The sequence below is a fragment of the Falco biarmicus genome, chromosome 1 (genome assembly GCF_023638135.1).
Source record: "Falco biarmicus isolate bFalBia1 chromosome 1, bFalBia1.pri, whole genome shotgun sequence".
Classification (NCBI taxonomy): domain Eukaryota; kingdom Metazoa; phylum Chordata; class Aves; order Falconiformes; family Falconidae; genus Falco; species Falco biarmicus.
In genome coordinates, this window is record NC_079288.1 from 11,553,268 (window position 1) to 11,565,894 (window position 12,627).

General features: G+C 55.3%; 1 protein-coding gene across 1 annotated transcript in view; it reads left to right on the forward strand.

Moving 5' to 3' along the window:
- Nucleotides 1–1,434: 1,434 nt before the first annotated feature.
- The window catches only part of HS3ST3A1 (heparan sulfate-glucosamine 3-sulfotransferase 3A1), a 40,386-nt gene continuing 29,193 nt past the window's right edge, over nucleotides 1,435–12,627 (forward strand). Inside the window, exon 1 of the mRNA XM_056337393.1 lies at nucleotides 1,435–2,021. Coding sequence (XP_056193368.1) covers nucleotides 1,450–2,021 — 572 coding nt within the window. The 5' untranslated portion in view covers nucleotides 1,435–1,449. The remainder of the gene's footprint in view (nucleotides 2,022–12,627) is intronic.

The window sequence follows — 12,627 nt, forward strand, 5'->3', positions numbered from 1 at the left end:
TTTGCTTAGAGAGGAAAAACGTCATAAAGTTGGGAGAAGATCTAATGGAATAATTCATTGCAAATAACATTTGTTATTAATTTTGGCCTGTTTACTATTTGGAAACACATTTTTATTAGCCAGCCAGCTCTGCAGATGGCTGATTATTATTCATTGCAAAACCCAGCTCCCTTCTTTCATTGAATAATTTGTGGATACACCAGCTTTATTTCCAAGTAGTTGAAGTTTAATTCCACAGCTAGGTCCACACCAAACAGAAGGGAAAAAAAAAAAAAAAAAGATCTAAGTCAAGTGTTTCATGTGCAAGTTTGTTTAAAATTTCTATAATCTATGACAAACATTTCAAATTAAAAGGGCATTCCCACAGGCAATGAAATAATGAAGCCCTTAGAATCAGGCAGCCGAGGCATGAAGCTGATAGCTCCTTCCACATTTTGTGTACTCTCAAAGGAGAAGAGCAAATTCTGAGAGCAATATCGCGCTGTGTTTGTAGATATTTCTTACCAACTGCAGGACGGATTCTGCAGCCAGCCTGGGGCGATTTGCTCAAGCGAGCGAGGGAAAAGCCTGATTTTGGGTCTGAAAAGCCTGGTTTCGGGTCTTTCTGCGCTGTTCTCGGTGCTGTGCTCGGTGCAAGTGGCGGCTGTAGTGCTGCGGCAGGGTTACACCGTGTCAGGGTGGGTTTTAGGGTGTCCGTTCTTTGGTGTCACGGTGTTTGTGCGGGTGGGTATCACCGTCGGGTAAACGAGGGGGTTGTGCCCAGGTGCCGGGGGGGGAGAGGGGGGTGGTGCAAACCCCCCGCGGGCGGACCGGCCGGGAGCGCGCTCGTGCGGCCACCGCGGGCACCCGCACACCCTTCGCGGGACGGTCCCGCCGGGGTTCGGGTGCCACATGCCCGCGGGCAGCGGGGGGGACGGCTTCACACCGCCCCTCGGCACCGAGAGAAAAGCGGCGGCGAACCGAGAGCTCCGCGCTGCCCGGCGGGACATCCCCGCGCCCCGGGGCCGCCCGGGCACCCCCGCGCCCCCCGCTCCCCCCGAAGGGACTGGCCAGCGCCTTCCCGCGGGGTCACCCCCCTCCTCCCGCCGCACCGGGGCCGGGCCGGGGGCGGCTCTGCCCCCCGCCCCCGCCGCGCCATTGGCCGCGTCCCCCCGCCCCGCTCCGCCCCGCTCCGCCGATGTCCCCGCCGAAGTTCGCCGCGGCGGGTGCCGCACGTGGGAGCCCCACGCCGAGCCCACGGCGCCGCTTCCCCGCCCGGCCCCGGGGCGGCCGCTCCCCCCCGCCCCGCCCGCGGGGGATGCCCCCCTGAAGCGCCGCCGCGGCGTGGCCCCCGCGCTGGGGATGCGGCAGCGCGCAGCCCCCCGCCACCGCTGAGCGCTGCGCGGAGGGGCCGCGCCGGGGGCGGCCGCGGAGCATGGCCAGGGCGCCCGGCCGCCGCCTCGGGGTAGCATGGCCGTGAGCGCGGCGGCCGCCCCCGCCGCCGAGCCGCTGCCCCGCAGCATCTTCAAGAAGTTCCTGGTGATGCTCTGCTCGCTCCTGATGTCCCTCTACGTCTTCTACTGCCTGGCCGACCGCTGCCAGACGCTGCCCGGCCCCATCATCGCCGCCGGTGCCGCCTCGGAGGAGGAGGAGGGCGGCGGCGGCGGGTACCTGGGGGGCTCGGCCGAGCTGCCCCCCTGGCAGGCGGCGGCGGCGCGGCGGAAGCGGCTGCTGCAGCGGCTCAAGCAGCGGCGGCGGCGGCAGGAGGCGGCGCCGGGCGAGGGGGTGCCGGCCGGGGGCGGCGGGAGCCGGGCCGGCGGCTCGGGCGGCGGCGGGGGCAGCGCGGCGGGCACCCCCGGCACCCTGACGCTGCTGCTGGGCGAGGGCACCAAGCGGCTGCCGCAGGCCATCATCATCGGCGTGAAGAAGGGGGGGACGCGGGCGCTGCTGGAGTTCCTGCGGGTGCACCCCGACGTCCGCGCCGTCGGCGCCGAGCCCCACTTCTTCGACCGCAACTACGAGCGGGGACTCGCCTGGTACAGGTACGGGACGGGCTGGGGCGGGCGCGGCGGGGCCGGGGCCGGGGCCGGGGCCATGGCCGAGCCGGCAGTGCCCCCCGCTGGCCGCCCGGCCCCTCCGCCGCCCACCAGCGTCCTCCGCACCCGCGGCTCCCCGACACCCAGCCCCGCTCCCCAGAGCCCCCCGGCCGATCCTTTCCTCACTCCCCACCCACCCCCGGCCCCCTCTCCCCGGCTCCCCAGGCATGCTTCCCCCCATCCCCTCTCCACCCGCTCTCCCGACCCTGCTTCCAAATCCCCCAGCCCCTCTCTCTCCCCACGTCCTCGTCCCTGCTGCCCGCCACCCCAGCCCCAAACCCCCCAGCCCTCCCCTGCCCTCGGCTGCCCAGCACATCCCCCAGCCCCCCTGCCCCGCTGCAGGCCCCCCCCCCCCCCCCCCCCGGGGATGCCTCCTACAGCCCGGGGTGCCCTGCGGCCGGGGGAGGCGATGGGAACAGCAGCGAGTGCCCCATCGCCCTGGGGACTGCGGGGGGATGCTGTGGCAGAGCTACCCCCCAACCCCAGGAGCACGGGCCCCCTAACATCTTGCTGGTCCCCGGCTTTTCTCGAGGGGGTGGGGGGGCTCTGCAAAACCTGTGGCTCATCCTAAGTCCCAGCCGAGCCGCCCCGCAGCCCCGGCTGCCTCCCCTTAAAGCATCCTATCCCAGAGCATCCTCTGTCACCTCCCGCGACTCCCAGCCCGGGGATGCAGCCGGTAGCAGCAGCTTTCCCCCGTTCTGTGTGGAGAACCCCCCCATTTCCCATGCAAATCTTTCAGCAGCAAATGTCAGTTCCAGGAGCGCAGCCCACGCGCTCACCTTGCCTAAGAAATAAGCAAAAAGGTAGCTGGGGTTCTGCTTTCAATTAGTGCTTCATTAAACCAAGTAAAAGGTATCCCCTGTAAATGGAGGTGGTGAACGTTAAAGCCAAAGGGCAGGATTCTCGTTACTGTTGTTTGGATGTTTTCCTTGTTGTTTTAAACTTAATTGAGGAGCGTCTTCTGGCAGGTTCCTATGGAAAGGGCTGGTTAGGGTGGGGGCGAAACTGCGCTTTTGCAGAGTGTGTCTGTGTTTGTGGCTTTCTTGAATGAACAAGCAAAAAGGAGAGGATTTCGGGTACCCCGGAGCTTGTTTCACTTTCAAGTCAAGCCCAGCTATTAGCAGAGAGGAGAGGATGATTTTGGCTCAGTTTGTGGTGACGGTATTGAAATGTGGAGTAGGATAGTACTGACAGTCCGAGTGTTTATGTAAAAGTCTTAACACGTGGAAGTGATGAGCTTCCTTGTGTATCCGCCGGTGTCAGAAACACGCTGGGTTTTTGCAGGCAGCAGTGTGGGTTCTCAGAGAAGAAAGATTTCCTTTCGTGTGGGCTGAAGCTGTCTACAGAATTGTATTTTTAGTGTGCGCTTATCCAATTTCCACATGCTGACCCTGTATCAGAAAGGAAACATTAAAAACGCATCTGAAAACCTCAAGAACTTTAATCAAGTCTTGACTTTGAAAAATAAACACATGGCTTTGGGGTGGCATCTACTGAAATTTATGGTGGATATGCAGAAAAGCTCATTTATCAAAGATGCTCTTGAAGCCTTGAGGAGCAGATGGCTGTGGGATAGACCCGCTTCTGGAAACAGTGCCTGTGCGAGGAGTGCAGACCTAGACAGAGGAGGAGCCACAGGCATTTAGGGCATAGTACAGCCTTCGGTGTAGGGGACTGAATTTTCCAGAGGTTTGGACTCGATCTTGCAGCTCTTTCTCATTCGAGGTGCTGCCCTGCATGCTGTTTGTATAAGCATTGTGTTTTAGCGTTTGGTACATGAGTTCTCCCATTAATTGCTGCAGTTCGTTTGTTCTGGTATTTGATGTACTGAATTATTTTTTTTATTTATTTTTTTTTATTAGCCCTGTGGAGGCTGAGGTACAGTGAATTCTTTGTATGGGATTATTCCTTTGAGACCTAATCTTGCTGGCTTTGCTTGTATGAGTAATCTTTACTAACACACAGAGTCCCGGTGTGATGGCAGAGTTGCGGTGTCAGCCCACTGGTAACCAGTTGCCAGCCTGTTATAAATACTCATTTTCAAAAATATCTGTCTCTCTCCACGGGTTTGCTGTAATCTTTGATGAGGGTTCGGTGCTGGGGAAATAGCCAGATGTTTGCCAGGGGTCCTGATTTCTTATCTTTGGCATCGGAGGCTTAGGTTTCACGTGCATTTCTGTTTCCCAGCAGTCAGACTAAACAGCATCATTACAAGATATAAACACTTGGGTTTGCTTTCAGCGCCCGCAGGAAGCCAGCGCAGGCAGCGCGCGCCCTGTCCAAGGCAACAAAAAGCTCTTGGCTGTTTGCAGCGACACAGGCTTGCGAACGTGGAAGAGCCAGCCAGCCTTCGCAGCTGATGGTTGGTGCCGTTGTCACTGGAGGTGGGCTGTCACAAGGATGCCACACTGGGATAGAGTGGCTGTGGGGTCTCGGGTGTGAGGGGGACCCCGGTTCCTCCTGGAAACAAAAGAGCAGCTCCAGTAACAGTTGCTCATTGTATGGCGTGAGGGTGGATAAATGGGGCTGAGCTGTGGCTGCAGCAGCAGGATGATGCTCCCGAAGTGGCCAGTTAGGTGGTGGTACCTGTAGGGCAGTGGCTAACGAGGCACGGGCTTGGCATGTGAAAGTCCTGTCACCTACTGGGGTGTCACACAATGCATGAAAACACTCCCTTAAACCGAGCGGAATAATCACTCGTCTCTTCTAGCCTGAGCTGTGCCTGGGTAGGAAGGCAGCTGTCCCTGCCGAGAGGCTGATTTTATAAAAAACAGTCTGAGTGATTTAATTTGGTAAGTGTGACACCTCCATGTGCGCTCGTGTGTGGGTTGAATGTCAAGGGAAGCTGTGTGCCGAAAGCAGCGCTCGGTCTCAGGTTTGCAAGTACTCTTTTCCGACGACGGGGACAAAAGGAGGGAGGGGGCAGCCCACAATGCTCACATTGACTTCCCAGCACAGAAATCTCCACTCCAGCCCTCAACAAGGCTATTGAGCTAACAGAGTTCAATAGCAGGTGAGCATGGGTTTTAATAGAGTTCAACTGCCATCCCCCACTGCGAATACAGCTGTATACAGCCTGGGGAAAACTCCCAAGAATACGGTCTAAGCCACTCAAGTAAAAAAAAAAAAAAAAAAAAAAAGAAAAGTCAGGATTAAAAAAAAATCTGTATTTGCGGGTGATATTGTGAGTCTGGCTGGTTCCCTCTGATCCTTTGTTAGTCTCGCGCTGATTGAGCTGCCTGTTGGAATGTCATTATACTGTCAGTCACCCCAGGAACATTTATTTCATATGTTTTAATCTCCCTGCCTCTGTAGCACCGATGCCAATTTCACTAGAGCAAAGCCAAGCTAATGTCATTAGATTACACCTGATCCAGGGGAAGATGAAAGATGATTCAAAGTTACTCCGTCAGGTTGGGAGTTTAAGTATCGCTCCTCCCCAGTGCTTCCAGAGCTGGGGAGTTCTGTCTCCTAATTAATGTCCTCTTGGGATTTTTCTCCAAGGCTGCTTTTTCTTTTTCCTTGCCTTTTTTTTTTTTTCCCCCTCCATTCTAATCTAGGCAACCACTGGTTTTCTGAGTCAAAGGGAACAGCAGATGTTTCAGTTGCTGAAGAGGTCTAGGATGGAGGAAGAGGAGGTTTCTTTAGGGTGGGGGCCAGGCTTACAGCAGCCGGGAGCAGCTGTGTCCCACCTTGTGCCGCTTCCCATCCTCTGTGCCTGAAATCAAGGTGCAGTTGGAGCCCTGTGGATGGAGGAGTCAGGCCACGCCGGTAGCAGCGGATGGCCTGGAGGTCCATGGGGTTTTGTGGTCCCTGTATTCAGCAGCATAGGCTGCAAGTGCTGTGAAGGCATGGAAGTGGGGATGGGAGAGTAGGCGTGGGGGGCAGGAGCACGTGGATGATGCCAGGGGAGACTTCAAGGGAGCGAGTACAATCTGCACAAGGTGGAGCAGGACCAGATGGCCATCAGGAGGAAAGACCTTGTTGCAAAACTCCCTGCAGGAGGGAGATGCTGTAGCACTAGTTGCCTTAAAGTGATCTTCTCCCCCACCTTTCTTCAGCCATCCTTGCAGCCTCTGCAAGAAACACCAGGTCATCGACTACGTTCAGGGTGTGCCCAGCCTGGAACGTGGGTTGTGCCGTTGGACATTGAGCGTGAGCCGGTTGGAGTTTTCCACTCCCTGGTGTTGTGCACTCCTGCTTGTAGGAAGGTCTGGTTTAGCAGCGCCTGCTCCTTGTCCTGGGAACATCTCGTCTGCCAAATACATCTGAATTACTAATAGCATCAAGTGCAGCCTGCAGCAGTGTCTGTGGAAATTGTAGCCTTGGACAACCTCATGCTGAAGAGGATCAAGGTCCTTGTTTATTTATTAGCTGTGTAATCAGAGACCTCCCTGTGCTGAGCCTGTGGTGCCAGGTGCTGTATGAAAAGGGAACAAAAGCTGGTCTTGGCCCCAAAGCCCAGGTAATTCACTGCAAAGAACAGGTGGGGATAGGCTGGGACAGGCACAAAACCGGTGGAGAGTGTGTTGGCTGGGCAGCGTGGGTCTCCTGGCCAAGGAGTCATCGGAGACGGAGGGTGAGGTGGGTTTATGGGTGGCTGAAGGCACCACTCCTTGCTGGGGGAGAGCAAGGGGGAGGAGGAGCTCATGGAAATGCTGGTGAGGGCTGGGGTCGTGGAGTCTCTTACACAAAGACAGTAACTGGTGCCGGTACTCATGTGCTTTGCCGCTGCCTTTGGGCATGATCTGGGCTCAGATACTCCAAAGCCTTTTGGTAAAGATTGGAAACAGTTTGAAGGTTGGCACCCTCCTGCTGGGGAGGCATCTTGGTGTGCCTCAGTTTGCCCGTCTGTGACGTGGGAGGGAGGTCGCTGCCCGGTGCTGCAGCGGTGGAGCAGCACGGCTGTGACTCTGGCATCTCTCTCCAGCACAGAAATGGGGAGGTATAATGGAGCCTGAGCTTGTTGGGCTATGCTGTGGGTTAAATAGCACCCAAAGCTGGGGAACCCACCGGAGCTGCTGGCAGAGGTCCTGCAGCCTTGGCACAGCTCCAGCTCACCAGCCTCTCGTGGTGGGGGGACCACCTAGTTTGCACACCTGAGGGACGGCACCCACAGAGGTGGCACCATCCAGACACACATTCCTAGCAAGATCCAACTGCAAAGGGCTGGGGCTGGGTTTTTTTTCCTCTTACTCCTTAAACAAACCCCAACGGGTTATTTTTTTAGGTGGTTCTTTTAAGGATTTTGCATCTATACCTATCACTTCTGTTTTCTGTTAATGGAGAAGTTCAGATCCAGGTTCATGTCCTTTCCTGATGATGGGGTGAGTGCCTGAGCTGGCGTATAAGGAGACATCAACCCTGCTCCTGTTCGAAAGCATCAAAATAAGTACTTAGGATTTTATTGGACTCTTCTCTTGGCAGATCCTGTGGTCTTCATGGGGATATACCAGGGAGGCTCAGAAGTCAATAGACCCCATCCTCCTCTTCAGTACCGCTTCGCATCCCGGCCCCTGAGGCACGGGGGGCTGGAGGGGTTCAGAACCTTCCCCAGCCACCCCATGGCTCTGCCTGGGGCTGGGCTGCTTGAAACTGGGGCTCCCCTGGCCCTGCTGCTGCTGCTGAGCAATCTTGAAAATATGGCCTTGACTGTCCAAGATTTTGTCAGTTAAATTCATAGAGCTGGGTCTCATGAAAAGCAGCACAAAGCTCCAGCTGGCTGGGGCGGGAGCCCATTTATGGCAAAAGTTGTGGTACTCTCCTAGAGAAGCAGCAGATTCACCCTCTTAAGCCACTAGTCCTCCTTTAAGGTCAGATCTTGCAAATCCTCACCTATGCACGTAGGCTGTCCTCCTGCCATCGACTGCTGCCTTCGGGGGGGCTCCTGGAAGTAATTACATCGAGTCTGAGGTCCGGGGCCATGCTCTGGTCGCACCATCACCACCGATACGTCTGTTCGCTGCAGCCAAGCTAGGATTTCACCCCGACCTTTTGAAGTCTATAATAAGAGCAGTTAGGTCTGGGGAGGGGGAAGGGACCTGGTGCCTTTCCAGAGAGTTCAGAGCGAACAACAAGTGATCAGAAAACCTGAGAATAACCCCCCATGAGCCCCCTCCCTGACACAGGCATTAAAACTCCTGAGCTGCTAATTATGCTTTTCCCCTGGAGAATACTGAGGTAACCCAAACTGCTTTTGCAATGAAACAGCAGAGGCTGGCAAGGGGGAGCAGGGGCGGTTGTTGTGGCCATAAATCTTTGCAAATTCTCATTACATGCAGGTATTATGGACGGGAAGTGGATTAGGTTGCAGTTAAAGTTGCATTGCTGGAGTTGGACACTGGGGTCTTAGCCCATTACAAAGACCCACATGGGTCAGTGGGGCTTCTCGTGCAAGGTCTGTAGGACTGGGGCCATCCCGAGCACTGTGACAGTGGCCAGTGTCTCTGCCTGTCTCCTGTGTAATCCACCTCCTGGGAAATTGGGTTTTTCATGGTTTGAAGTTAAACGTGTTAACCTCCAGTCTGCGCCTTCCTGAGCCCTTGTGACTCCCCGGAGGGGTGTGTGAGCAGGGCAGTGCCTGCAGTGAGAATATAAATAGAGTTGCTCAAGGAAGTGAATTACTCTTGGCATTTCTTTCATTGAATGATGTGATTCTGCAGGAGGAAATCTTTCAGCAAAAGAAATCACCGGTTCCCTTCATGCATGGCAAGACCATCTTTCTTGCTTCCTGGAAGCGAGGAGATTTATAACATGCTCTTGGTGTTGCAACACCATCTGTTGCAGAGATAGAAAGATCCCTGCTCAAACTCCCCCAGGCTCGAGGCTGCTGCTGGGTACATCTCTGGTGGGAGATAGAGCGGGAACTTCCCGTCACTGCCCTGGCAGAGCTTTGGAAACCTCGTGTGGTTGTTTTCCCCACTGCCAAGCAGCTGTGCCCAAGGGTTGCGTAAGAAAATCCCACCTGTGCAACTCCAGGCATCTGGGCACCTTCCTTGCACAAACCTGTTTAGATTGTGGATGCCAGCACACAGCTTCAGCGGGATCCTGCCTAGCTCCCAGCCATGAGCAGGGGATAGAGCACCCTCCCCCGCCCCAGCCACATCGCTCAGCTCCACTTCCCAAATGCAGCCGGTGGCTGGAAACAGGGATGTGAACAGTCGATCAGGTCTGACCACAATTGCTCTTCCCACACCTTCCCCTGGTGAGAGATGTGCAGGTTCAAGTGCAATGCCGTGATAGGCAGCTGCCTATTTCTTTCTGTCTCTCTAGTGGGATCTTTTTTTTCTGAAAATTTCAAAACACCAGGCTTATTTCTTCTGACATCGCCCATTGGAAAAGGGGCTCCCTCCCGCAGCCCATGCTCTCTGGGGAAGCCTTTTATGGGAAAATATCAAATCCAATTGTTTTGACTTCCATGTTTATCTGATGGTTTGTGTGTGTGCGCACGCTCACGTGTGCATCTTTGCGCTCTCAAGTGTTGCATTTTGTCATTAACATTTTATTTCTGCTTTCATGGTATTAAATTATGAAGTTGAGTACCATATACCAGCATCTTTCAACATAATTTGAACAGTTTTGCGCTGTCTGGACTGTTCGGGAAGCCCATCTGGGGGGAAAGTTCCCAAGTGTTGGCATGTTCCAGCTCAGAGTAAAACAGGTGAGGAAACATCTGGTTGTCCTACCTGGGGGAAGCTCTGTGTCCTGACCCCTCTGGCACAGGGTTAGCAAGTGAAAGGCAGGAGATGCAATGGCCCAGAAGTGGTGTGCAGAGCTCAAGGAGGTGGCCTGGCACAGCTGCGACCCCCAAAACCACATTCCAGGATCAGTGAGCCCACGGTGCTGACGTGCTCTGAGCCCTTGTAACATGCCAGCTGGAGAGGTTGCTTTCCCCATTTTGCTTCTGGACTTTGTTGGCTCCGGAGTCCTTCCCCTGACTGGAAATTTGCTCCTTAAATCCTTTTGGTCTCAAAACATTGCTGGACTCTGGGTTGTGCCTTGCCAAGATTTGCTTTAAGCCTCAATAACAAGGTGTTTGGGAGGACACTGGGTCACCTGGTGCAGCAAGGCATGGCTTTCCCCTGCTCCTGCTGGACCTCTGCCCATGGGGGGTCCGTAGGCATGGGTGGGGGGAGCAGTGCGTTACCTGGGTGCAATTAGTATTGTGCCATTAATGTGCTGTGATTTGCATAGGTAAAACTGATGGCGGCAGAAGGAGGCTATATGATGTTGCAAAGCCAGAAGCATGGGGAGATCTTCAGCACGGCCATTCCCCGGGGGCTGGCACCTGGTCCCTGGGTTAGTGCAGTGCAGTGGCCGTCAGCATGGGTGGAATGGAGGATGCTCCACTCTACCAGTGGGGAAACAGGCACAAATGCACCCAGGGCCTCTGGCAGAGCAAGGTCAGCACATGGAACCTCTTTGCATCTAGCTCCACGCTGCTGTTGATCTCCTCGAACTGTGGTAGGAAGGGAGGTTGCCCAACACAGGCATTGGCGATGGGTGTTCAGTGTGTGCTGAGCTTCCCTTGGCATCAGCTGCGTCCCTCCCAGTGCTGCTGGGCTCCTCAGCCTGCTCCTCGTGCTGAAGGTCACGGAAAGTTCCCCTGACTCCTCTCACGAGGGCTGAGGGTGCTAATCCCCGCATCCGGGCTGGCTTCCAGCTCAGGTAATTCTAGTCTCTGGCCCTAAAAATTAACTCTGCAGTTTCAGCTGGCTCCATTCGCCTTTGTTCCCCATCCAAAGACCTGCTGGGCGCTGTGCTGCTGGCAGACGCCCCCCACAGGGCTCAGGGCTGGTGGCTTTTGATGACTGGGAAATGGTCTTTCTCATCTGCAAGATGATTTGGGGTTTTCTCTGTGCAAAAGCTGCGTGTCATGGCAAGGGTTAAAGCTAATGTTGTGCAATAATCTGCCCTCTTGCACTGCGGAATTGTGCTGTGTGAATATTAATATTTGCTTATAAATGTTTGCCTGGTTTTTATCAGGCTTCTACCTGTGTGACAATGGTTGTTAGCTCCTTCAGCATCTCTGAAGAAGGAAAACCCCAAGACCCAGATCCCGGTGCACGCAGCACGCAGGGTGACGTGCAGAGCTGGGTGAGCAGAGCACGGTTTGGGCTCCACAGCTGGTTCAGCCGCCTCCGGTGCAGGGCTTGGCGAGACCCCACTTGTGCGTGTTGGTTCCACCAACACCTGCTGCCCTGTGTGTCCTGTCCCAACCAGCCTCCCAGCAGGGCAGGGCCACACGGAGGAAGAGGAAGATGCTGAGCACAGGCATGTGTGCACATGGATGCACTGGTGCCCAGCTGCATTAGGGGCAGGGGGTAGTGACCAGCTCTCCCCACAGCCTTAGCTCATTGGGGCTTTACTGGGTTTCTTGCTCCACTGATACGTTAGAGGTGCCACAGCTTCACCACGCACTGGGAGAGTCCTTTCCACCTGCTTCTGGGCTGGAGGCCATCGCTCCTCCAGCTCCCTTGTCGCAGGGTTGACTACACCCAAAAGTCCACTTAGTTGCACCTTAATCTCCTTGGGTGCTCATCGTACCGTCCACCAGACATTTCCTCCTCCCCTGCACTCCTGTGCTGGATTATCGAGTGGCTGGAGCTGGGGGACTCTCCCAGGAAGGGAGGTCTCGAGCTTTGCTTAAAGACTCTCCCTGCAGCCTGAGTGAGTCCAGAAGCTGCTGAGAGGGAGATTTCGTGGGGTGGCTGAGAAGGCAGTGGGCGTCCCTCTCGTGCCTCCATCTGTACTGTCAGCAACAGGTTGGAAAGAAGCAGAAATAGGGACTTTTTCAAACAGTGTGAGATTAAATAGTGAAATTGGCTGCCACGGGAGATTTTGGCTAAAAGACTCCAAAAGGGCTCCAGAAATGCTTAGCAAAGGAAGATGCATCAGGAGCTGTTAAGCGTGAGGGTCCAGAAGCAAAGTCCAGTGGAGGGGTTCCCCAAGCCGTGGCTGGGAGGGACCCAGGGGTTTACTGCTGCTGCTGGCACAGGAATCAGCTCAGGGGTCAGGGGGACCCCAGGGAGACCCAGGGAGGCTCATCTTCCCGTAACTTATCAGGGGAAAATACGAGCGGTGTTATTTAGTTAGAAATGCACTTTCTGGAAGAGGGTGAATGTTCCAGTTGGCATCAAGTGGCCAGTGGTTGATAGCGAAGAAGGGAGCATTGCATTTTGCACCCCTGGGTACGCCTGCACCCTGTCAGCTTTTGTGCTGAAAGCCTGTGTGTGTGTGTAACTCTGTTGGTTCATACCAGATGCAAAGAAAAATAGAAAGATACCCCTTACCACTTACAAGTTAGTGAGAACTGGGTAAGCATCCCTTCGGATTTCTGTGCTTCTTCAGGTACCCGAGGCTGCTCCCCCTGAGCAGCGCAGCAGGCAGCGGCTGGTAGCAACCTGGCCCCATGGGCTGAGCTGCTGCAGCCCCGCTGGGACTGATGCTTGCTTTGCAAACGTTTGGAGACCTAAGGTCTAACTTTCACCTCAGCTCTTTGTTTCTGTCTGTCTGCTGCATGGTTTTGCTGCCCTGATGGAGCACATGAGCC